Genomic DNA, 27,568 nt, shown 5'->3' on the forward strand with positions numbered 1-27,568 from the left:
TCCGGTCAGGCAGGCGGATCCGGGGAATTCTGGGAAATGTAGTCCAGACGCTCTGTGGAGTCGCGGGAGCTAAGGCTGCGAGAGTTACCCTTTATTCTGTGATAGTTTGAGCTGTTCTGCGTCTCGCGGTCCCTACTGAATTTCCTGGACCTACTCGCGGAACCCTCAACGAGCTAGCGATAGATTTAGAGGAAAGGAAGCGCCGTCGGAAAGCAAAGGTTTGGAAGGGTGAGGGCGGCGGTTTGCGATCCCCGCGGCAGAGGCTTCTTGCGTTTAGGACTGTCCTAGCGTCCTGGGGGGAGTTTGGGACTCGGTCCTGTCACGTTTCGCATTATTTGGGAGTTTCTTGGGCTCTCAGCTCGCCCCATCCGCCTCCCTCCACTACTGGTGCGGGGCCGATTCTCCCGGTACAACGTTGGGGTGTTACTTAATCTCCCTGGGCCTCTTTGCTTTTCTTTAAATGGGGGATATTAAGACCTTCCTAATAGAATTGTCTTGGAAATTGAAAGACGTAATATAAGAGTCTTAAAACAGTTTCTGTTATAGTGAATGGCGATCTCTTGTTAATTTCCTGAGAAATGGTCAGGTCCCTGGGGTGGTGTCAGAGCTCCAGCTGGCTCTTCTCTCTGATCCCTGCAGAACGCTGGAAAATTCTGGATATTCTCTGATCTCTTATTTAGGAAAAGAATGGGTATCTCCAATTTCCACAGAAGGATGGGAGGGTCTTGACTGTTTTGTCAAGAATGGTGACACAACCATGATATTTCGCAGCATTGTTTCCTCTTCCTGACTTCTCTAAAAGGATTGCTTGGAGGTAGATGGAGTAATTCCTTGACTACTGACAACAAAGTTCCACGCGAGTGTGACTTATCATTTTTCTTTTACAGTGACGTTCACATCTATTGTAGGATACTGTAATCGGGTATGGGCATTGATAAGAAAGTCTTAATTGCTATCTTCAATTCTAAGGGCTTTATACAAAGAAATTCATGTACACCACATGGTAGCTCTGTGGAGAGGTACTGCCATTTCGTCTATTAAAGATAAGAGTGAGACAAAGGGAGCAGGACTTATTTGCCCATAGCTGCCCAAGTAATAAGAAGTGGAGCTGGGGTTGGAACCTTTGCAGTCCAGGTCAGGGCCCAAGCTGATAATTTCTTGGATACATTCTCACTGAGGCAGAGGAACTAGCTGGAATCAGGTGGGGAAAGCAAGTTAGGACTTGATGGAAGCGACTTTGAGAGCAAGGCTCATGGACTTGGACTTCTCTAGGAGTCTTTTAAAACTTTATCAACTATTTTGTTTCACTTATTACACATATTTTGTATTTTTCTAGAACCATATTATGGAGCATTCAGAAATTACAGAAATATGACAAGAAAAAATGTTTAATTACCTCTGAATACAGGCTATAAAGATAATAACCATTAAGCTTATTTTTATTTATTTATTTAATTCATTTTTAAATTTTTTGAGACAGAGTCTTACTCTCGTCGCCCAGGATGGAGTGCAGTGGCACGACCTTGGCTCACTACAACCTCTGCCTCCCAAGTTCAAGTGATTTTCCTCCCTTAGTCTCCCAAGTAGCTGGAACTATAGGCGCACACCACCCCGTCTGTTAGTAAAGACAAGTTTTAAAATTTCTCCAAACTGGAGTAAATACAGCGAACTTATTTGAAACCCTTTAATATTGGGGGATCAGCAGAGGATCCCTTTGGTCCACCAAACCTTCAATATTACTGTGTTCAGACCTTTGTTTTAGCCTTATCAATTTCCATTTTATTTATTCCATTTCTTAATAAAACTGTTAAAAGTAAAAAATCTTAGATAAATCAAAGAGTTTAATTAAGCAAAAAACAATTTGCAAATCAGGCAGCCCCTGAACCAGAATAGATTCAGAGAAGCTTCAGTGCTACGGTGTGGTTGAAGAAGATTTGTAAACAGAAAAAGGAAAGTGACATTCAAAAAGTGGAAGTGAGAAACAGAAACAGCCAGTTTGGTTGCAGCTCAGCTTTTGCCTTATTTGATCCCTGTTTGAACAGTTGCCTCCATTTGATTGGTCAAAACTCAGTGATTGGCACAAGAGTAGGTTACAGTCTGTTTACTCTTCCAGTTAGGTTACAGTTCACTATATATGGATAAATCTTTTTTAATTTTTATTTTTGTTTTTTATTTTTTTGAGATGGAGCCCTGCTCTGTCGCCCAGGCTGGAGTGCAGTGGAGCGATTTTGGCTCACTGCAACCTCTACCTCCTGGGTTTAAGTGTTTCTCCTGCCTCGGCCTTCCGAGTGGCTGGGATTACAGGCACACACTACCACATCTGGCTAATTTTTAGTAGAGACGGGGTTTCACCATGTTGGCCAGGCTGGTCTCGAACTCCTGACCTCAGGTGATCCACCCACCTCGGCCTCCCAAAGTGCTGGCATTACAGGCATGAGCCACCACACCCCGCCTGGAGAAACCTTTATACCTAATTTAAAGTATGTAAGAAAGCAGCTTTAGGCTAAACTTAATTTAACATAATGATCTGAAGATTTTCACCCTGTTGAAAGGAGTCCCATGACACTCTCTCTTTCTTCTTAGTTTCACCTTTATCATTGTTTCTAAATGACCTTTAAAAAATCTCTAGCTATCTGGGATGAGTCCTTTGACTCTGCCCTCTGTCTTTTTCCTCTTGCTAATTAATGTAATCTTTTTATTAACATCTTTAATATCCTTAAAGGGAAACTGAGACAGCAAAACTGATAAGGCTTCTAGGACTGTTGTTCAATTTTGCAAGAGTTAAGGTGTCAACCAATAAATAAAATCAACACTGAGCCACAAACAAAAGAAAAGATATTTTAAGTGGGGTCTTGTGAATTGCAATCAAGAAGTACAGATCTAGCCGTCAGCTAAATCATTTCCTGTTCTATCCAGGCAAGGTTGGGCAGGGGCTTATAAATGTTTACCGTAAGTTTATATATCTGGAAGTCTTAGTACAGTCCATGATTCATGTCAGTTGGTTAGCAACTTAAGGATGTCTTTCGTTGATGATCAGTCTAGTTCAGCATAGCTGTTTCCCCAAGAGGTTCATGATCAGGCCATGTATAAACAATTCCAATCAAATGCAGCTGGTTTTACAATTTGACCCAGTTACGTTAAAATCCATCTGAGTGTGTACATAACTGGGGTCCAACTCCACATGCCTCTTTTTATAAACTTCTGACATAACCGTCTCCAATTTGGATTTTCTTTTTACAAAAGTCACATGGGGTACCCATGCAAAAGGGGCCCCCTTAGCCACAGCATTTACCATGACCTGGGTAAGAAGCATATTCAGAAGATGAATATCCCAGTCATCATATATTCAGTCCCACGTGGCTTGCATGCAGTGTATTGGCTGCATCATCTGGGGTATCCCACCCGGCATTTATAGGGTGAGTTGAGCAGTCCCCCTTTTCAGGGCAAGCAGACCTTACCATGCCTTTTATCCAGTTGATCAGGCTGGCTCTTCCCTTGGGAACAACCTGTTAACATTGGTAATGAGATTCAGGCAATGTGGTTAAATATTGAGTTTTTTCAAACACAAAATTTGAAGATGTCCACCTGGGAGGACACGGACTTCAAAAGATTGGATAAATGCTCTGAAGTGGAAGGGTTTGAGAGTCATTATGTAGGCAGGGTCTAGGAAGCTTAACAGGATGTCAGCATTTTCTATACAAGATTAATGCATAGTTAACAAAAATTCGATAGCAGTGTTTCCTTTTATTGGGAAGAACGGATTTAACATTCTGCATTAGGGATGTAATAGTCAAAGGGGTCTTTTATCTCAGACAAAGAATCTTTTATCTTAGATGCTATCTGGTCTGAGCCAGGAACAAGAAAATAAAAAAGGAAGTTAAGAGGTCGAGCTCAGTGACTCAGTTTCCTTGGGGCCTACCAACTTTTAGAAGCCCCAAATAGATAAGACTATTGGTTTTCTTTCTTTCTTTTTTTTTTTTTTTTCACATCTCCTGTGTGTTTGCATCAGATTTCACCATCTGTAATTGTTGCATCACGTATCACCATATGTAATTGTTTCATAGTGAACTGTGGGTCCTACATAAACCCAAACATGCTCTTCAACTCTGCAACATTTAAAACCAAAGATGCTACTACTTAGTTTCTCTTACAATCTAGTTGAATAAAGGTTCCTTAGGAAACTACAAAATAAACAATTCTTTCACACTGTACACTGTAGTTTCAGTTTCTTGGTTTTACCCTTCCCACACATTGATTGACTTTTGGTAACCACAGGTCTTAGAGGTACTTACTGTTGTCCTGGCATAATTTTTCCCTTAGGGACAGCTTTGAGGCAAGTGGCTAAAGCTTAGATTCACTAAAATTCGAGCTTGGTCAAGCATCAGAATCCAACCCAGTCCTCTCTTTTAATTACATTTGATATAGTTTGGATGTTTGGTCCCTCCATATCTCCAGTGTTGGAGGTGGGGTCTAGGGGGAGGTGTTGAATCATGGTGGCAGGTCCATCATAAATGGTTTGGTGCTATCCCCTTGGTGATGAGTGAGTTCCTTCTCAGTTAGTTCATGTGAGATCTGGGTCCTCCAATTTCTCTCTCTTGTTCCTGCTCTTACTTTGTGACATGCCTGCTCCTGCTTCACCTTCTCCCATGAGTAAAAGCTTGCCGAGGCCTCACCAGAAGCTGAGCACATGCCAGCACCACACTTCTTTTCCAGCCTGAAGAAATGTGAGCCAATTAAACCTCTTTTCTTTATAAATTACCCAGCCTCAGGTATTTTGTTACAGTGACACAGAAATGAACTCATACAGAAAATTGGTACTGAGGTGCAGTGCATTGCTATAAAGATACCTGAAAATGTGAAAGTGGCTCTGGAACTGGCTAATGGGCAGAGGTTGGAAAAAGTTTGGAGGGCTCAGAAGAAGATGAGAAGATGAGGGAAAGCTTGGAACTTTTTTTTTTTATTTTTTTATTTTTTTAACTTTTTCACTGAGCCATGGGAACTTCTTTCAGACTGATCAAGTGGTTGTGATCAAAATGCTGGTAGGGATATGGACAATGAAGTCCAGGCTGATGAGATCTCAGATGGAAATGAGGAAGTGATTGGGAACTGGGGTAGAGGTCACCCATGTTATGCCCTAGCAAAGAACTTTGCTGCTTTGTGTTCATGCCCTACAGATTTCTGGAAGCTTGAACTTAAGAGTGATAACTTAGGGTACCTGGCAAAAGAAATTTCTGAGCAGCAAAGCATTCAAGAAGTGGCCTGGCTGCTTCACTGCTTCAAATAGCCTACAGTTATATATAGAAGCAAAGAAATGACTTAAAGTTAGAATTTATATTTAAAAGGTAAGCAGAGTATAAAAGTTTGGAAAATTTACAACCTGGCCATTTGGTAGAGAAAGAAAAAGCATTTTTAGAAGAGTGATACATGTGGGCTGTGGAGCAACCACTTGCAAAAGAGATTTGCGTGACTAACAGAAAGCCAAGTAGTAATATCTAAGATAATGGGGGAAATGCCTGGAAGACATTTCAGAAGTCTTCAGGAAAGTCCCTCCCATTACAGGCCCAAAGGCCTAGAAGAAAAGAATGGTTCCAAGGGTCAGGCCCAGGGCCCCACTGCCCTGAGCAGCCTTAAGACATTGTGCCCTGAATCCGGCCACTCTGTCTCCAGCCTCAGCTCAGAGTGCCCCAGGCACAGCTTGGGTTGCAGCTCCAGAAGATTTAAGCCTTGATGGTTGTGGTGGTTTCCACATTGTGTTAAGGCTGCAGATGCTCAGAATGCAAGCATGAAGGAGGCTTGGCAGCTTCTACCTAGATTTCAGAGGATGTATGAGAAAGCCTGAGATCCCAGTCAGAAGCCTGCCACAGGGGTGGAGCCCCCACAGAGAACCTCTACCAGGGTAGTGCCAAGGAGAAATGTGAGCTCCCCACAGAGTCCCCACTAGGGCACTGCCTAATGGATCTGTGGGAAGGGAACCACTGCCCTCTGAGAAGTGGTCCTGAAACCACTGCTCAGTCATGTTACTTGGCTGCCCAAGGCTTTGGGAGTCTGTCCCTTCTACCAGGATGTGGGACATGGAGTCAACGATTATGTTGGAGCTTTAAGAGCCTTGGCTGGAGTACAGTAGCACAATCCTAACTCACTGCAGCCTTTAACTCCTAGACTCAAGCTATCCTCCTGCCTCAGCCTCCCAAGTAGCTGGGATTACAGGCTCAAGCCACAGCACCTGACTCTTCATATGCTCTTTACCCAAATTTTCCAATTACTTACTTTTTGTATTTTGCTTTGTTAACACCCGTCAGCCAAATACCACTGGGAACAAACTTATAATGAGAAACAACTTATTGTAGCTTTCTGCAGCAAGGAAGCCCATATGCCAAGGTGATCATGGGGTGTCTTGGTAAGAGGCATTTAGGAAGGGCTGGCTATAGAGTTTCATATAACATGCTAGGTAATATTAGATATAATATTAAATAATATCACTATTAAATACTAGATATCAATTAAAAGACTACCAATATTAGTTAATTCTGTTACCTATTAGGTATGGCTAGACACCATCATCTTTTCTATCCAAAGTCCCATATTTAAATTTGTTGTGCTTTTTAAAGTTCTTGTAACTGTTTTCCCCCATCCCCCAATCCAAAGTCCAATTTTATGTACTGCTTTTAGGTGTCACATTTCTGTAATCTTCTTTAATCTAGAAAGATTCAACAAGCTTTGTCTTTTTATTCTTGACATCCTTGAAGTATATAGGCAAAGTATTTTATAGAAAGATACTCATTTGGGATTTATGTATTTCATGTTTGGGTTCAGATTATGCATTGTTGGTGTGGATACCACAGAAGTGTTGAGGTGTCATAACAGGGGTCACATGATATCTGTTTTCCCTTCATTGGAGGTCTCAACTTTGTTCACTTGGCCAAGATGATGTCTTTCAGATTTTTCCAATGAAAGGTTGCTTTTTAATTAAATTTTGAAAATAGAAATGTTTCTTATGGGAGATACATTATTAGTGGGCATTCTCCTGTAAAGATTAGCTTCCACTTCTCCCCAATTTATTCATCAGTTTTTTCAACTATATTCTATCAATATGGACTCAGAATCCAGTTAAATAACATGTAGATTAACCATTATTATTTCTGACTTTATTGAGGTGTATTTTACATATCATAGAATTTACCCATTTCAGGCTTACAATTTAATAATCTTCAGGAACTTTGAAGAGTGGTGTAACTATCATCACAATTCAGTTTAGATCATTTTTGCCCCCCAGTTGGACTCCTTATGCTTATGTACAGTTAAACCTCATTCTCACCTCAAATCCGGAGCAACCACTAACCTTTCTCTATATATACATTTGCCTATTCTGTATATTTTATAAAATTGAATTTTATAATCCATGGGGTTTTGTGACTGGCTTCTTTAACTTAGCATAATGTTTCCAAGGTTCGTGCATGTTGTAGCATGAGCCAGTTCTTCACTCCTTTGAATTTCCAAATAAAATTCTGTTTGTATTGATATGCCATGATTTGTCTATTCATTTACCTATGGGAGGGCATTTTGCTTATTTGCAGTTTGGGGATATGAGTAATGCTGCTGCGAACATTCATGCGCTAATTGAAAATACTTGTCTGTGTTGGTGGGCAGCATTCCTAGTCACCCTTTCATGTCTGTTTTTCTGCCTTTCCTGGCACTTTCTAGGCACGATTTCACCTTCATTTGAACTGCTTCATTCAGGACTCTGCAAATTCCCTGAAGTAGAAGGAAAAATGACCACATTCAAAGTGAGTAGGGCTTGCCTCTCTTGCTGTTAAAATTCCATCTTACTACTCATATTGTCACATTTTTATCTGTCTTGGGAAGACTCAAGGAGAACAACAAGCATTTGAGGGCATTTTGTTTGCCAGATGCTTCCTTTGTTGCTTTTGAGTTGACTTTCCATTTGGTTTTAGTTCTTGTTTTCTTATATAATTTCTTTTCCGCAGTAGAGAAAATAGTAGGAATGGATAATTCTTTCACTTCACTTCTTCTCTGATCACAAATTAGTTGTTATCTTATATTCTTCATCATGTACATTCTTAACTGTATTTGTATTGATGACATACTTCTAATTTTAAATTGTGCTCATTTTACATAATATTATATAATGTTCCATTTTTACATTGGCATCATAGCCCCACTGAATTAATGTACCTTCTTGTTTTTAACTACCTCACACTCATAGACATTTAGGTGGTTTTGGAATTTTACTGTTTTAAGCAATACTGCTGTGACAGCTTTCCTATATATAACCCCTTCCCCCCAAAATTAATTCTGAAAACAAGATAGGATACTTTTGACATGTATCACACTGGCTGTTTTATAGATGATAGATTATTTCAACAGGGCACAGCACATCAGGCTCTGACTGCCACTTCCCACAAATATTGTTATTGGAGCTTTCAAACAGGAAGGGCTAGATTCTGTGTTTGCCATACCTCAATCATACCTTGTATGCATGTTATTTATTGGTCTCTTCTTATTCCTTTATGGAGTAAGCAGTTTTATCAAAGTAGTAGGTACCTTCATTTCAAATGTCCAATGATACTGGAAGATTGGCCAGTCACTGTGTTCTGTTACTATATTTATTCAGAGAAGCAGAATGCAGGTTTTGGTCTCTTGTTCCTCTTAAACTCATCAAATATGAGAAATCTGCTCAGATTCACACAGGCAACCAAGGTCAGGAATGTTAGCCATTCTGCTCATTTATAATCAAATAAGTGAGAATGATATTAATACAATGAATTCTTCTTCCTAATCAGATTACCAAAACCATGGGAATATTTATAACCTGCTCTGAACCATTATAAGGAGATTAAGGGTACTTGTGTTCACTGGAAAGAGTGGGAAGTAGGTAAAAAAATTTGGAAGAAAGTATGAAATTATGTGATCAAATTTTAAATGTGTTTATTGACATTCTGATTTTCATTTGACATTTTAAATAATCAGGAGAATAAAGAGTATATAAAATTATTTTCTTTACAGGATTGATAATGAAAAATGTTTAATATGAAGTATTCATTATTTAAATAAAAAGAGATAATTTTTGCCCTGGAATACTATGCAGATATGAAACAAGATGAAATAAATAACAATAATGACAGTTATAATTAAAAATAATAAAAATAGATAATATTTATTAAATACTTAGGTCTTTGCCACACAGTTTTCCCAATGCTATATATATTTCCTTCTTCAATCCTTGAGAAAACTATACCAGGTGAAAATCATTATACAGACAGGAAACTAATGCATGTAGGTGAGCTTGTCCAAAGCCACACGTCTAGGAAGGGACAGAGCTTTAGGATGTGCTCTGGGCATGATGGTTCCATATCATGACATTGAATGCTGCAACTAATGTATGTAGTTTGTGCCTTGAGAGTATAAAGGATGCACTGCATAGCTGTCCCACACAGGTCACCATAAACTTGTTAGTTTGACAGATATTAAAGAAAAGTTACAGCATCTACAGTTTGAGGATGAAAGGAAGACAACACAAGAGAGGAAGACAATGGACGTTATCAAAGTTGGGACTAAATTGCTAAATGTTACTGGGGCAATTGGCAACTCACTAAAACCTAAATACCTGAAGCCCAGGAGGCAGCATTTAGAGTCCTAGAGGGCTGGTTACAAGTAGACTCAATGAGTGCACAAAGTAAAAGTACAGGACTTCTTTTATATCATTGCACTTCTGATGGATCTCATGAAAATCAGTGTGTGTCATTGTCAGGATATAGGCAGAATGAGTGGGAAATCTGTATGTTGACCTACATCCCTCAAGATCTAGGACAACTTACCACACCTGTCCCCTTTGCCTACTTAGTGCCACCCTTCTTTGAATAATCGTTGGTCATAAGATTTAGGTTTTGTATGTTGGATATTTTAGGAGGCAGTGACCTTCAAAGATGTGGCCGTGGTCTTCACTGAGGATGAGCTGGGGCTGCTGGACCCTGCCCAGAGGAAGCTGTACCGAGACGTGATGCTAGAGAACTTTAGGAACCTGCTCTCAGTAGGTGAGGACAGACACCCTCTGTAACAGAATGTTAGGCCCCAGGAATGACTTTGTATTCCAAGTATGCATTGGGAATCTAAGTTTCCAGTAAATTTTCCCTAGATATTACCTACAATGGGTTGGAATTAAGCATGTCACTGCATGTTCACAGGGAATCAACCATTCCACCAAGATACTTTCCACTTCTTAAGGAAGGAAAAGTTGCGGATGATGAAGACGACAAGCCAAAGAGGAGGGAATTCAGGTCAGAACCAAGCAACTGTGCATCTTTGTACATGACTCTTCCATCTGTTTTACTTCTGTCCATGCCTATTTCCATCACCCTGGTCTAAATTCCCAAACTGCTTTCCTGAATTATTGCAACTGTCTTTCTTCTTTAAAGTTCCTTTGGGTTCATTATTCATGTTCATATTTTATTAGTTCCATAATTTATTATGCAAGATTTTAGACTGGGAAATTTACCAGAGTTAGTAACAGGTTAAATATGTGTATGTTATTAATTATTTAATTCAGTATTTTATTTCTACCAAGGATTTTATGTATGAGATGTGATGTGGTTCTAAATTCGTCTCTTGAAAACCAAAGACCATAGTGCACTCGGAAAACATGAACTTAATGTTTCCTGTATTCATTAAAGTTTAATGCCATGTCCTAAGTGTGAAATCTTGAAAACATTGAACAGGCCTTCACTTGCCCACATATATTAATTCTGTGTCTTTTTAGGAGGGAAGATCCAAATTGAGATGGAGACTGTTCCAGAAGCAGGACCACATGAAGAGTGGTCCTGTCAGCAAATATGGGAACAAATTGCAAGTGACCTAACCAGGTCTCAAGACTCCATAAGGAACAGCTCTGAGTTATTCATAGAAGGTGACATCCTCTGCCAGATTGAGGCAGGACTATCTATAAGTCATGTGCAACAGAAATCTTACCAGTGTAATGAATGTAAACAGTCCTTCGGTGATGTTTCTGTCTTTGATCTTCATCAACAATTACACTCAGGAGAGAAGTCTCATACATGTGATGAGTGTGGAAAAAGCTTCTGTTACATCTCAGCCCTTCGTACTCATCAGAGAGTCCATATGGGAGAAAAACACTATAAGTGTGATGTGTGTGGTAAGGAATTTAATCAGAGCTCACATCTTCAAACTCATCAGAGGGTCCATACTGGAGAGAAACCATTCAAATGTGAGCAGTGTGGGAAAGGCTTCCATAGTAGATCAGCACTTAATGTTCATTGCAAGTTACACACAGGAGAGAAGCCTTATAATTGTGAGGAATGTGGGAAAGCCTTCATTCACGATTCACAGCTTCAGGAACATCAGAGAATCCATACTGGGGAGAAGCCATTCAAATGTGATATATGTGGTAAGAGCTTCCGTGTTAGATCAAGACTTAATAGGCATTCCATGGTTCACACAGGAGAAAAACCATTCAGATGTGATATATGTGGCAAGAACTTTCGTCAGAGATCAGCACTTAATAGTCATTCCATGGTCCACATAGGAGAGAAGCCATACAAATGTGAGCAGTGTGGAAAAGGCTTCATTTGTAGGCGAGATTTTTGTAAGCATCAGATGGTCCACACAGGAGAGAAACCATATAATTGTAAAGAATGTGGGAAGACCTTCAGATGGTCCTCATGTCTTTTGAATCATCAGCGAGTCCACAGTGGACAAAAACCCTTCAAATGTGAAGAATGTGGGAAGGGATTTTATACAAATTCACAACGATCTTCCCATCAGAGATCCCACAATGGAGAAAAGCCATATAAGTGTGAGGAGTGTGGTAAGGGCTATAAAAGGAGGTTGGATCTTGAGTTTCACCAGAGGGTCCACACGGGTGAGAGACCCTACAATTGTAAGGAATGTGGGAAGAGCTTTGGCTGGGCCTCCTGTCTTTTGAAACATCGGAGACTCCACAGTGGAGAAAAACCTTTCAAATGTGAAGAGTGTGGAAAGAGATTTACTCAGAGTTCACAACTTCATTCCCATCAGACATGCCATACTGGAGAAAAGCTATACAAATGTGAGCAGTGTGAGAAGGGGTACAACAGTAAATTTAATCTTGACATGCACCAGAGGGTCCACAGGGGAGAGCGACCCTATAATTGTAAGGAATGTGGAAAGAGCTTTGGCTGGGCTTCATGTCTTTTGAAACATCAGAGACTCCACAGTGGAGAAAAGCCATTGAAATGTGGAGTGTGGGAAGAGATCTCAGAATTCACAGCACCATTTACATCAGAAAGTCTATGTGGAAAAAAAGCCATACAGATGTGAGAAGTGTGGGAAGGGCTTTGGCTGGGCCTCAACTCATCTGACCCATCGATTTTTCCACAGCAGAGAATAACCATTCAAACGTGAGAACTATGGAAAGAGCTTTGAACATAGATCCTATCTTAAAGTCCAAGAAAAAAGTCCACAGTGGAGATAATCCATACAAATGTGAGGAGTACAGGATGTACTACCACAGGCACTTGACTTGATATGCATCAGAGGGTCCATATTGTAGAGAAGGCATGGAAGTTTGGGGAGATTGCCATGTGCTTCAGTTACGCCTCAAAGTCTTCAGCTTCATGAGTGTTCACTTTCAAGAGAAACCTTAGTAATGCAATGTCTGTGATAGTCTTCTCAACTACAAGCTCATCTGAGAGTTAACAATGGGAGAAACATTAAAAATTTGATACATGTGGTAAGCACTTCAGTTTGAGTTCGTATCTCATAGCTTATTACAGAATCCATGCTGATGATGCATTTCATACAGTCTCAGGAGGGAAAATAGTTAAAGTCAGTGTTTCAGCCATAGTTCAGCATACCCATGTGGTTTTAGAACCACTGTAGCACAGAACTTTTGTAAGTTGGGGCTTCATTCAGAAGTTTGGCAATTATAGTTATTCAAGAGACAGGCCTTAGAAAGAATAGGAGTTTGTTCTGGCATTTACAAATCTCTAATGATGGACATGTCAACATTGATGTCAGCTAGAATGTAAACTGTATGTATCTTTGCTGCAGAATCTTCACAACCTTAACACTGATTGGAACTTTGTATGTGTGTTTGGTATATGTAAGAGATGTAGAAAGAGCTTTAGCTGGGCTTCATATCTTAGAAATGTCAGAGGCGTGATATTAAAGGATCAAAAGGAGAAAACATATTTCAAAATTGTATCTAAAAGAGGAAACCTGGGATGGACCAAGATGGCCAATTAGAGGCAGCTGTGGTTCATGGTACTCATAGAGAGGAATGAAAATAACAAGTGAATTCAGTACCTTCAACTGAAATATCTAGATTACCTCACTGGGACTGACTAGGCAATCAATTCAGCCCACAGAGAATGAAGAAAAGGAAGGTGAAGTGATGGCCCACCTGGTGTGGCATGGAGCCAAAGGAACCCTCACCCCACCCAAGGGAAGCGGTGAGTGATTATGTGACCCTGCCCAGGAAACCATGTTACTCAAAGATCCTTGCAACCCACGGGTCAGGATATGTCCTTGTGAGCCCATGCCACCAGGGCATTGGGTTCAATACACAGAGCTGTGTGGAGTTTTGGCAGAGCAGCCTCTCAGCCATACACAAAGACCCAGGAGGTTTACATGCTCCAGCCCCAGAATTCCTGGCAAGATGGCAGATTCATCCTTATACTCCTGTAGGAAGGGGGCTGAATCCAGGGAGTCAGGCAGCAACATTCTGTGGGCCCCACTTCCATGGCACCTCACAAAACCCACTGACTTGGAATTCCAACCAACCAACAGCAACAGGCTTTGGCCTGAAATAGGAGGGAGCTCCTGAGGGGAAGACTGGCCACCATTTCTGTGGTTCAGTCGACTCAGTGTTCCAGCCTGCCAGCTCTGGAGAGACCAGGTTGTCTGGACAAGGAGAGGATCCCCCTGCCCAACACAGCACACATGCTTTGCCAGATCATGCCCAGACTGCTGCTTTTTTTTTTTTTTTTTTTTTTTTTTTTTTTAGCTAGAATATCACTCCGTTGCTCAGACTGGAGTGCAGTGGCATGCTCTTGGCTCTTGGCAACCTCCACCTGTTGGGTTCAAGCAATTCTCCTGCCTCAGCCTCCCAAGTAGCTGGGATTACAGTCAGGTACCACCACACCTCGCTAATTTTTGCTTTTTTCATAGAGACAGGGTTTCACCGTGTTGACCAGGCTGGTCTTGAACTTCTGACCTCAGGTGATCCACCTGCCTCGGCCTCCCAAAGTGCTAGGATTACAGGCATGAGCCACTGCACCTGGCCCAGACTGGTTCTTTAAGTAGGACCCTGACCCATTCCTCCCCACTATATGGTGCCTCCCTTTGGGGGGGCTTCCAGTCACTTCAGCTAGGCTTATACTGACAGAAATCTAAACTCTGTCTGGGATGGAGCTCCCAGGGAAGAAGCGACCACTGTCTCTATGGTTCAGTTGACAAAGGTGTTCCAGCCTGCTCGCTTTGGAGAGTCCGGGCAATCTGGATGAGGAAGGGTCCTCCCCCAGCACAGCACACCTGCTGTACCAAAAGCAGCCAGACTGCTTCTATAAGTAGGTCCCTGATCCTGTTCCTCCTGACTGGGTGAGACCTCCCAACAGGAGTCTCTAGACACCTCTTACAGGAATCTTCAGGCCAGCAACAGGTCAGTACCGCCCTGGGACAGAGCTTCCAAAGGAAGGAGAAGGCTGCCATCTTTGCTGTTTTGCAGCTTTCACTGGTGATACCTCAAGGCACAGGAAAAACCGAGGCAACTAGGGTCTTGAGCAGACCCCAGCAAACTGTGGCAGCCCTACAGTTGCTAACAGTCAGTGGCTTGACTGTTAAAAGAAAACAGGCAGAAAACAACAACAAGAACATCAACAAAAAGACCGCACAAAAACCCCATTCAAAGGTCACCAACCTCAAAGATTGAAGGTAGATAAGCCCACAAAGATGATGAAATCAACACAAAAAAATGCTGAAAACTCAAAAAGCCAGAATGCCTCTTCTCCAAATGACTGCAGCACCTCTCCAGCAAAGGCACAGAACTGGGTGAGGCTGAGATGACTGAATTGACAGAAGTAGGCTTCAGAACGTGGGTAATAATGAACTTTGCTGAGCTAAAGGAGCATGTCATAACCCAATGCAAAGAAGCCAAGAATCAATGATAAAACAGTACAAGAGCTGATGACCAGAATAGCCAGTTTAGAGAGGAACATAACTGACCTGATGGAGCCAAAAACAACACAAGAACTTAACAATGCAATCACAAGTATCAATAGTAGAATAGACCAAGAAGAGGAAAGAGACTCAGAGCTTAAAGACTATCTTTCTGACATAGGCAGAGAAGAATACAGAAAGAATGAAGAGTAATGAACAAAACCTCCAAAAAAATAATATGGAGTTATGTAAAAAGACCAAACCACTGACTGACTGGGGAACCTGAAAGAGATGGGGATAATGGAAACAAGTTGGAAACATACTTTAGGATGTTATCCAGGAGAACTTTCCAAACCTAGCATGACAGGCCAACATTCAAATTCAGGAAATGCAGAGAACCTCAGTAAGATACTCCATGAGAAGATCAACCCCAAGACACATAATCATCAGATTCTCCAAGGTCAAAATTAAAGAAAAAATGTAAAGGGCAGTCAGAGAGAATGAAAGGTCAGGTCACCTAAAAAGGGAAACCCATCAGACTAACAGCAGACCTTTCAGTGGAAACCCTACAAGCCAGAAGATATTGGGGGTCAATATTCAGCATTCTTAAAGAATTCTTAGCCAGAATTTAATATCTGGCCAAAGTAAGCTTTATGTGCAAAGAAATAAGATCCTTTTCAGACAAGCAAATGCTGAGAGAATTCATCACCACCAGGCCTGCCTTGCAAGAGTTCCTGAAGGAAGCACTAAATATGGAAAGAAAAAAAAATTACCAGCCACTGCGAAAACACACTGAAGTACACAGAACCAATGACACTATAAAGCAACCACATAAACAAGTCTGCAAAATAACCAGCTAGCATCATGATGGCAGGATCACATTCCCATGTAATGATACTAATATCAAATGTAAATAGGCTAAATGCCCCAATTGAAAGACACAGAAGTGCAAGCTGGATAAAGAGCCAAGACTGATCGATATGCTGTCTTCAAGAGACCCATCACATGTGCAAAGACACACATAGGCTCAAAATAAAGGGATGGAGGAAAATTTATGAAGAAAATGGAAATCAGAAAAAAGCAGGAGTCACAATCCTAATTTTTGACAAAACAAACTTTAAACCAACAAAGGTAAAAAAAAAAAAAAAAAAGCAAGGCATTACATAATGGCAAAGGGTTCAACAAGAAGAGCTAACTATTCTAAATATATATACCCACCCAATAGCAGAGGACCCAGATTCATAAAGTAAGTTCTTAGAGACCTACAAAGAGACTTAGACTCCCACGGGGTAATAGTGGGAGACTTTAATACTTTTTCCATTTGTGTCCTCTCTGATTTCTTTAAGCAGTGGCTTGTAGTTCTCCTTGAAGGGGTCCTTCACTTCCCTTGTTAGGTGTATTCCTAGGTATCTTATTCTTTTTGTAGCAATTGAATTTCATGCTCCTGGATAGGAAGAATCAACATTGTGAAATGGCCATACTGCCCAAAGTAATTTATAGATTCAATGCTATTCCCATTAAACTACCATTGATATTCTTCACAGATTTAGGAAAAAAACCTATTTTAAAATTCATATGGAACCAAAGAATAGCCCAAATAGCCAAGACAGTTCTAAGCAAAAAAGAACAAAGCTGGAGGCGTCATGCAACCCAACTTCAAACCATACTCCAAGGCCACAGTAACCAAAACAGCATGGTACTGGAACAAAAGCAGACACATAGACAAATGGAACAGAACAGAGAACTCAGAAGTAAGACTACACACCTACAACCAACTGATCTTTGACAAACCTGACAAAAACAAGCAATAGGGAAATGGTTCCCTGTTTAATAAATGGTGCTGGGAGAACTGACTAGCCATGTGCAGAAAATTTAAACTGGACCTCTTCCTTACACATTATACAAAAATTAAGATGGATTGAAAACTTATAAAGCCCAAAACTAAAAAAACTCCAGAAGAAAATCTAGGCAATACCATCCAGGACATAGAGACAGGCAAAGTTTTCATGATGAAAACACCAAAGGCAATTGCAACAAAAGCAAAATTTTACAAATGGGATCTAATTAAACTAAAGAGCTTCTGCACACCAAAAGAAACTATTATCAGGGTGAACAGACAACCTACAGAATGGGAGAAAATCTTTGCAATCTGTCCATCTGACAAAGGTCTAATATCCAGAGTCTACAAGGAACTTAAACAAATTTATGAGAAAAAAAATTAAAAAGTGTGCAAAGGACATCAACAGACACTTCTCAAAAGAAGACATACATGCAGCTGACAAACATGAAAAAAAGCTTAACATCACTATCATTAGAGAAATGCAAATCAAAACCACAATGAGATACCATCTCACGTCAGTCAAAATGGCAATTATAAAGTCAAAAAGAAGCCAGGTGCAGTGGCCCAAAGTGCTGTAATCTCACACTTTTGGGAGGCTGAGGTGGATGGATCACTTGAGGTCAGAAGTTGGAGACCAGCCTGGGCAACATGGTGAAATGAACCCCTGTCTCTACTAAAAATACAAAAATTAGCTGGATGTGATGGTGCAGGCCTATAATCCCAGCTACTTGGGAGGCTGAGGCATGAGAATTGCTTGAACCCAGGAGGCAGAGTTTGCAGTGAGTCAAGGCCATGCCACTGCACTTCAGCCTGGGCAACACAGTGAAACTGTGTCTCAAAAAAAAAAAAAAAAAAAAAAAGTATAAAAGCAACAGTTGTTGGTAAACTTGGGGAGAAAAAGGAATGCTTTTACATTGTTAGTGGGAGTATAAATTAGTTGAACCATTGTGGAAGACAGTGGGGCAATTCCTCAAAGATTTAGAGGCAGAAATACCATTTCACCCAGCAATACCATTACTGTAATATATACCCTCAAATTATAAATCATTCTGTTAGAAAGATACATGCACTTGTATGTTCATTACAGGACTACTCAAAATAAAGACATGGAGTCAACCCAAATGCCCATCAATGATAATCTGGTTAAAGAAAATGTCATACATATAGACCATGGAATACTATACAAACATAAAAAGAAATTAGATCATCCAGGACATGGATGAAGCTAGAAGCCGTTATCCTCAGCAAACTTACACAGGAACAGAAAACCAAACACTGCATATTCTCACTTATAAGTGGGAGCTGAATGATGAGAACATGTGGACACATGGTGGGAAACAACACACACTGGGGCCTCCGGAGGGGTGGAGGGAGGGAGAACATCAGGAAGAATAGCTAATGGATGCTCAGCTTAATACCTAGGTGATAGATTGATCTGTGCAGCAAACCACCATGGCACACACTTACCTGTGTAACAAACCTGCACATCCTGCACATGTACCCCTAAACTTAAAATAAAAGTTGAAGAAAAGAAAATAGTATTAAAAAGGAGAAACCTTGCAAGACATAATTTATGGAAACATGAGTTGAAATGCAGGGTACACTCAGCACTGCCATCTATAACTTTATTTTGATTATTATCTTATTCCACTTGGCTCCTGGCTTCCCCTCATCCTCTGTTCTCAAGTCGGATTCTTATTATTTGGGACTCTGTCTAGTGTTCCATTGATTGTATACAGTGTAAATTTAACAATCATTTGTCATTTTTTCTCACAATACAAGGTGAAAAGATTTTGTAATAACAGACCACTGCATATTGTACAATTAAATTTTTTCAACAGTTTTAAGGCAGGATTCAGAGTAAACTTTTTTTCTTTTTATTTTTAAGGAATAGAGACAGTCTCACCATGTTGCGTGGCTGGTCTTGAACTTCTAGGCTCAGGCAATCCTCCTACCTCAGCCTCCCAAAGTGCTGGAATTATAGGTATGAGCCACCATACCCAGCTCACAGTAACACTTCTAATGTGGCAGATGTAGTTACATTGACAAAAATTTTTCTAGTAAAGGCCAGGTATGGTGGCTCACTCCTGTAATCCCAGCACTTTGGGAAGCTGAGGTGGGTGGATCACTTGAGGCCAAGGGTTCAAGATCAGCCTGGTCAATATGGTGAAACCCCGTCTCTACTAAATATACAAAAATTAGCTGGTGTGGTGGTGTGTGCCTGTAATCCCAGCTACCTGGGAGGCTCAGGCATGAGAATCGCCTGGGCCTGGAAGGCAAAGGTTGCAGCGAGCCAAGATTGTGCCACTGTACTCCAGGCTGGCCAACAGAGCGAGACTTCATCTCAAAAAAAAAAAAAAAAAAAAAAAAAAAAAAAATTCCTAATAAGTTTTGAATTGATCATGATTTGTGGTTCTGTGTTTCTATGCAGGCTTTAATATGACTGCCTTCTAATTGCTGTAGTATTTCTTTTATCAGACTTCTCAGGTAGAAGCTTTACCAAATTCGAAGGAAAATTTTTGGCAACCTTATTACACAGTCTTTCTTCCCATCTCTATGAGCTACCAAGAAAATTTGTTGGAGTTTGATAATTTCATCATATGTATTCATTATTTGAGCAGGAGTAACATTTACATACTCTTCTTCATTGTTGGCCAGAAGAATACGTCTTTTGGAAAGTGGTATATGGCAGTAAGTATAAGGTACAACTGTTCGACCTGGAAATCATAGGATAGAAAATTACAACATTAAAACTCTGAAAATTAGTAGACTACACGGATGATGTCACTTCATTTTAAAATGGAAAGAACAAGTGTTCAACCACAGGAATTTGTGTGAAGTGCATTTATTCGTATAACACAAAGCCAGTAAAGTGATGAAATAGATGTACAATAAAAAAAGAAGAACATAATGTATGCCTTAGGAAATCCAATTGTAGTCTTCTAAGTGTCTTTGTGTTTCTGGGTTTGTTTATTTGGTTATTTTTAGTGTGTACGTACATCGTTTGTGAATGAATATTCTGACATTTTCCCTGGCAATGAGTATTTGCTGGAATTTTTCATTTTATAATTTTACACATTTTAAAATTTCTCATTGAACACCAATTTTACCAAAGCAGTTATGTGAACAAAAATTTGAAAAATTATTAATATTAATCACCTATAAGGACTCTGAATAAGATTGCTCTACATTGTCATATGACAGTTCAAAATTAAGGAATAGGGATGTGGAAGTCATATTTCAAAATTAAAAAAATGTATCTGGTCATTTGGATATACAGATTGATGAGTGTGGTCAACTGCCTTCATAACTAATGTGTGTGATTCTGCTTTAGGCATAAGTCAGGAAGCAAGCAAATCCTAGTGATAGAAATAATGCGGGTATATATGGTTGTGGAGGTTGAAAAAACAGATTCTTTGAAGAACAGGTGTGCATGATCAGGGAACTTAACACAACAGCAGCAGTCTCTTAGTGTGTGGAACCAGCTAGGACAAAGAGCTGATTTGGGTGCCAATTCATAGTTATACACCATGGTATAACTTAACTGTTTTTTTTTTGTTTTTTTTTTTTTTGAGACGGAGTCTGGCTGTGTCTCCCAGGCTGGAGTGCAGTGGCGTGATCTCGGCTCACTGCAAGCTCCACCTCCCAGGTTCACGCCATTCTCCCGCCTCAGCCTCCCAAGTAGCTGAGACTACAGGCGCCCGCCACCACGCCCGGCTAGTTTTTTGTATTTTTAGTAGAGACGGGGTTTCACCATGTTAGCCAGGATAGTCTCGATCTCCTGACCTCGTGATCCACCCGCCTCGGCCTCCCAAAGTGCTGGGATTACAGGCTTGAGCCACCGCGCCCGGCCAACTTAACTGTATTAGGTTAAAAGTCATTCTTCAAAGTGTCTAGTTGAGATTCATAAGCTTTTCATAATTAGTTTTCTAAATAATATCTTTTCATGATGCTGTATTCATGCTGTGCCAGTTTGGATAATAGATTGGAGGTCCCTAAGACTACTTCTGGGTTCTGTGATTTGCTAAAATAACTGAGAGTATAGTTGTACTTATAACAATATTACAGTGACAAGATACAAAACAGAATCTTTAAAGGGAAATGGCTCATCAGCAGTTGTCTAGAGGAAACCAGAAGCAAACTTACCAGAGTCCTCTCTGCATGGTGTTACATAAGACTTAACTCCTCCAGCATTGAATTGTGATACTACTTGTGAAATTTCTACAGTGGAAGCTCATTAGCAACCAGCAGCAAAGGTTCTTATTGAGATTGATTATATAGGTATCTGTCTAGTGCATACCAAGATTCCCAACTGTAAGAAGAAGAGCAAGTGTTCCGAATAAGTTGCATTGTAGAGTTTAGGCATGGTGAACCACTCTTACCCATTATTGAAAGGTGGTAACTCTCAAACCCCATGTTCCTTGATGCCAGCCAAAGGCCAGTGTTGTGAACAGCTCTTTTTAAAGTTAGCAGTCTGACTTATGCCTGCTCTGTTAACTTTTTGTGCACATGGTATCAGAACAGTAGGGCCTGCAGTCTTGTGGGGTTTCCTTAAACTATCACCAGATAACATAATAGTTCATCTCTAAGGTAATTATTTGTGAAAGAAAACTCATCAGATTACATTTTTAAATATTTGTTATAACAAAAAATATCATAGGTAGGCCTTCCATCTGCCCTCTTGTGTGCCTGGGTCCTCAAATTGGTCACAAGATGACATTAACACCTGCGAGCAGTTGATTTTTTTTAATTGTTCATATTTCTGTCTCACAGAGTGCATGAGTATTTGACTCCCAATAAAACTGAATATTGAATACCTAGCTTCATATGTAGTACCTGAGCTTTTGTGTGGCCAGTATTTCTTGCCACTTCTCAGCATGGACTGGATCCCTTTTATGTGTGTGAACCTGGCTAGTTCACCATGTTAACTTTGAAATTGGGTACACTGTTATAATTGGGAATTATTGCAGAGTGTCAATCTCTGTGTTTGAAAAATGAGGGAAGCTTCCCAAGTTATTAATCTCTGATCATATCAGTAGGATATCCATTTAAAGGTTTGAGTTAAATGCCACAACATTTGTGGATTTTTTTTGATACACTATGACAATAACTTCTTGGATAGATTTGTTGTTGTTTTAAATTTTATAGTAAAAATACAATGATTTTACTTGCAAGAATAATGCCTAGACATTGGAAACAATCACGTTGGTACAGAAAAGTCTAAAAAGGAAAGTGGAAGATAGGAAGTATGAATATTTTGGTAAGGATAATTCAGCATATATATGCACATAGGTAACAACTGTATAGAATTTTACAAAACTAGGAACACACTAAGCATACTTGCTCCTAACAGGATTGTCCTAATTTGACACTAATGTTAAAGGCTGTATAAATAAGTTGACCTCCAACCTCATTTCTACTCATTTCTACTGCCTGCTGTATCCTGGTGTACTGAATATTAATTTTTCCTTAAACAGTTTTCTGCTGATGAGGATCTGTGTGGTATCAATTTTAATTACAACATGCCTAGACTTCAGTCCCTAGTTATTTAATCAAGCACTAATATATATATATGGAAGGCATTTTGTAGATACTTAGCCCATAATCAGTTGGCTTTGAGTAGGGATATTATGTGAGATAATGTCGGTGGGCCTGATGAATCGCTTGAAATTATTTAAAAGTAGAGCTGAAGCTTCTTTGAAAAAAGAAAATTGCACCTTTTAGTAGCATCTTCCTCCCATGAGTTAGTGTTCCATCTGAGCCATCCTGGGGTACAGCCATTCGGTTTTTGCAATTGCTTAGCCAGTCCCACAGTGGCATAAGAAAGTTCCTTGCAATAAATCACTTGAATATGTTATATTGATTTTATTACTCTCTTTCAACACTGACCAAAAGATACTTTGTTCCAGAAATGGTTCTAGAGGAAAAGAATCTTAAGAATGAGTTTTCTAAATTAATTATGTGTTTTCTCAAATTGGATTTCTCATCTGTTTTAGTTTAAAGGCACTATTGACTTTATTTCCAGTGGAAAATAGGGCATTGGTTGTTAAAACCACGACATGGTGATAAATATATGCCAAATATATTGGATAATCCCAAGCATATACCTAGAGAAGGCATGATTCTGGATGACTATGAATTTGTTAGTTTAGGACATAATAGTCAAACAAAGGACTATAGTGGTATTTACTAGTTGCTCCTATTTGTGCTTCAGAAAGTGGGACAGAAAAAGATGAGGTCAAGGCATCAAATTCCAGCTCAACCAGAATAACCTGAAAGCTTCAGCCATTGTGCATGGCTTCTTAACCTTGTGTTGTTGATCTTGGCATTCATAGTAAATAACTTGATGGGAAGTCTATTACACTGTTACTTGATTCGTATAGGCAGGAGGATTTTATTGCAGGTAAACAGAAATCCAACTGGAATTACCTAACAGAATCACATCTCCCAAATCAATTCTAAGACATGTCCAGTTTACAAATCCACAATTGTTTCAATAAATGAGAGGTCAGTTCTGAATTAGGATGGACCCTGGTACATTGCAGAGTAATTCACAAAGCCCTACGACCATTAACCCGTGTGACTATGTAGTCAAAAGGAAAAATATTCAAACATCTTGGCAATGACTAACTCCTTATTGTGAAATGGCACATTTATATTTTGATGATTGGGCCTGGTGAGAAGGAAGCAGGAAGGAATCTAGGCATATTTGTAAGATACATACGTATCAGAGGGAAGAAATAAATCTTATAATAATTCATGGGTCTTTTGCCTTGGTGAAATTTCCACAAGTTTACTGATGTAGACCTATTGAGATATCCCTTCTGGGTGTAGGTCAAGTAGCATATAGCCCTTCCTACAACCAAAAAAATAGCATCACAACGCCTAGTGGGCCACTAGCGCTATTGTATGCTACTTAATCCTCGTCGAGGTGTGCTATTTTGCCTATTTTGTGTGACCTGAAAACATTTTGACTCACCCAAGATAAGTCTGTGCAGTGTGTCCCAGCTGCCATGTAAGTTTCTCTGCCATCAGGACCCTATGACCCAGAAGAGTCAAAAGTGATTAAAATGTTAATGAAAGATAGTGATGGTTGAGCCTTTGGCTGGCCCCACTTAGTAAATTAAAACACAGATATATAGGATTTGGGGGCAAAGCTCTGCCATTCTTAACATATACTTACACTTCTTTTGAGATGCAGCTTTTGGTTTTGCTAGTGGTTTTAGTGGAGACAGAGCAATTAATCATGGGCTACCAAATTAGCATGTGAGCAGAGATTTCCATCATGAATTGGGTGTTGTTGGCCCCTCCATGTCTTTTTTTAAATTTTTACTATTACTTTTTATTTTTATTTTTTATTTTTTATTTTTTATTTTTTATTTTTTGAGACGGAGTCTCACGCTGTTGCCCAGGCTGGAGTGCAGTGGCGCGATCTCGGCTCACTGCAAGCTCCGCCTCCCGGGTTCCCGCCATTCTCCTGCCTCAGCCTCCTGAGTAGCTGGGACTACAGGCGCCCGCCACCGCGCCCGGCTAATTTTTTGTATTTTTAGTAGAGACGGGGTTTCACTGTGGTCTCGATCTCCTGACCTTGTGATCCGCCCGCCTCGGCCTCCCAAAGTGCTGGGATTACAGGCTTGAGCCACCGCGCCCGGCCTACTTTTTATTTTTATTTTTTGAGACAGAGTCTCACTGTGTTGCCCAGGCTGGAGTGCAGTGACGCGATCTCAGCTCACTGCAAGCTCCGCCTCCCAGGTTCACGCCATTCTCCTGCCTCAGCCTCCTGAGTAGCTGGGACTACAGGTGCCCACCACCATGCCCGGCTAATTTTTTGTGTTTTTTTTTTAGTAGAGATGGGGTTTCACCATGTTAGCCAGGATGGTCTCGATCTCCTGACCTCGTGATCCACCTGCTTCGGCCTCCCAAAGTGCTGGGATTACAGGCGTGAGCCACTACGCCCGGACTGGCCCCTCCATGTCTTTAAATTGCATGTGCACATTAGCATTCCATTTGGAACCGGTATACATGAGATTGAGTTTGAGCAGTCCCCGTAGCTTCAGGTAAGTGATTCTAGGCCCATGGTCCCTAATCCTTTTACATTAACTTCAGAATGAGTGAACATGATAAGTTATACGAAATTATTGTTTTAGCAGCAAAATTAAAATGGAGTTAATAAAAGTGAACAAAACCTAAGGGACATTGTGGACACCATCAGTTGGACTAATGTATGCATGATAGAAGTCCCAGATGGAGAGAGAGAGTCAGAAAGCTAATTCAAAAATAAATACATAAACAAATAAAGGCTAAAACCTTCTCAAATTTGAGCAATATGAATCTGCAAATCCGAAAGCCTAACGGACTTCAAAATAGATTAACCCAGAGACACACACTGAAACACGTATAATAAAACTGTTGGAAGCCAAAGACAAAGGAGAACCTTGAAAGTAGCAAAACAAAACTAATTTGTCATGTACAAGGAATCTTCTACAAGATAATCAGTGGATTGTTCAGCAAACCTTTGAGGAGATGATATGTTCTAATATGCAGAAGAAAAAAAGTTTACTGAGGATTCTAAATTCAGTGAAACTGTCCTTCAAAAATAGGAGATAAATTAATAATCTGCCAAGAGATATGGTTTGGAACTGTGTCCTCACCCAAATTTCATGTTGAATTGGAGGAGGGACCTGGTGAGAGGTGATTGGATCATGGGCGCACTTTCTAATGGTCTAGCACCATCCCCCTAGTACTGTCTCATGATAGAGTTCTCACAAGATCTGGTTGTTTAAAGGTATGTAGCACCTCCCGCTTCATGTGCTCTCCCTTTCTCTCTCCTGTTCTGCCATGATAAAGACATGCTTGCTTCCCCTTCATCTTCTGCCATGATTGTAAGTTTCCTGAGGCCTCCCAGTCTTGCTTTCTGTTAAATCTGTGGAACTGTGAGTCAATTAAACTTCTTTTCTTCATAAATTACCCAATCTCAGGTAGTTCTTTATAGGAGTCTGAGAATGGACTAATGCTACGCTATAGGACAACTGTAGTTAACAGTATATTATATCGTTTCAAATATCTAGAAGGAGGACATTGAATGTTCCCAATACAAAGGAATAATAAATGTTTGAGATGATGGATATGCAGATTACCCTGATCTGATCATTGTATATTATATGTATCAAAACATCATTATATGTCTCATGAGTAGTTATAAGTATTATTTGTCAATAAAATATACTACAATAAAAACTTTAAAGGTGTTAACATCTTAAATAAATAATAATTAAAAATTGAGAAGAGGCCAGGTACAGTGACTCATACCTGTAATCTCAGCACTTTAGAAGCCTGAGGCGGGAAAATCGCTTGAGCCCAGGACTCCAAGACCAGCCTTGGCAACATAGCAAGACCTCGTTCTAAAAAAAAATTTGAGGAGAACAGACCAAAAAAACTCAACATAAAAATGGGTAATAGATTTGAACAATTTACAAGAAGAAAAATAATACTGACACAGGAAATATGCAAAAATGTTCCATGTTATTTAAAAAACAAGAAATGTAAATTAAAACTAAATTTAAATACACTTCTTACCATTTAATTGGCAAAACTTTAAAAATGCCGTAATAACACATTTTGTTAGCTAGTTTCAAGGCAAGAGTATATTTATACATTACTTCTGGAAATGGAAATGGTACGAAAAAATTAAGGCAACTTGACAATATGCAACAAATTATATTTCTATTAACATCTTCTCTTTTCAATCCTGCTTTTTGGGATGTACTCTTCTGATATATCTTCAACAGGGATAATATATACATGTACAAGTGTATTTACTACAGCATTATTTGTAATAATAAAATATTGGAAGTCACGGAAATGCCCATAAATTGGAGCCCTGTTAAACAAACCACTCAATGGAATGTATTGTTTTAAAAATAAATTACTCTATATGACGTGATTTCCAAGATGTTATTATGTGAACATAGAAGAGTTAGAAGTGTACTATCTTAACATTTAAGTAAAAAGGGAATATAAGAAACACATCTATTCTGTTAAAAAAAGTGATAATGAAAATAATAAAATTAGTTACATAAAAGTGTTAGGTGGCAACACCATGGAAGTGGTTTAGGGGTAGGAGGGAGGGGAGTGGCAGTTCTCTGAGAGTAATATGTGGTAGAGCATTGACTTATGGGAACATGTTAATGACTGACATACCCAATAATATAAAATCAAGAATGAGATTTCTTTGTAGATAAAAGAGGAAAGTTAAAATCATAGAATAACAAATTAACCTAAATGTATTTGAAGTCAATGACATAAACAGTCTAAAAGTGAGGGCAAGAAGTAATTTAAGCAACTTATTAAACAGTACAGTATTTGACTATATATCCTCAGTCTAAACACAAAAAGAACTACAAAGAATGTTGAACTCTACTTTTGAGTTATTTTTTACAATGATATGAATTAGTAATTCTGACACTACATGATGCATATTGAATGGTCTTAATGTTTGTGGCCTACCAAAATTCATATGTTGAAATTGTTACTCTCAATGTGATGGTAATAGGAGGTGGG

At 39.7% G+C, this 27,568-nt stretch overlaps 1 protein-coding gene across 1 annotated transcript; it reads left to right on the forward strand.

Moving 5' to 3' along the window:
- The first annotated feature begins 110 nt into the window (after nt 1-110).
- On the forward strand, nt 111-26,648 carry LOC105463836 (zinc finger protein 221). Its single transcript, XM_011711217.3, has 6 exons — nt 111-228; nt 7,702-7,784; nt 9,926-10,052; nt 10,203-10,295; nt 10,775-13,463; nt 24,857-26,648. The coding sequence occupies exons 2-5, from the start codon at nt 7,770-7,772 to the stop codon at nt 12,328-12,330; spliced, it is 1,791 nt and encodes a 596-aa protein (XP_011709519.1). The 5' UTR covers nt 111-228; nt 7,702-7,769; the 3' UTR covers nt 12,331-13,463; nt 24,857-26,648.
- Nucleotides 26,649-27,568: the final 920 nt, after the last annotated feature.

Source organism: Macaca nemestrina, chromosome 20, assembly GCF_043159975.1.
Source record: "Macaca nemestrina isolate mMacNem1 chromosome 20, mMacNem.hap1, whole genome shotgun sequence".
NCBI classification, from domain to species: Eukaryota; Metazoa; Chordata; class Mammalia; order Primates; family Cercopithecidae; genus Macaca; species Macaca nemestrina.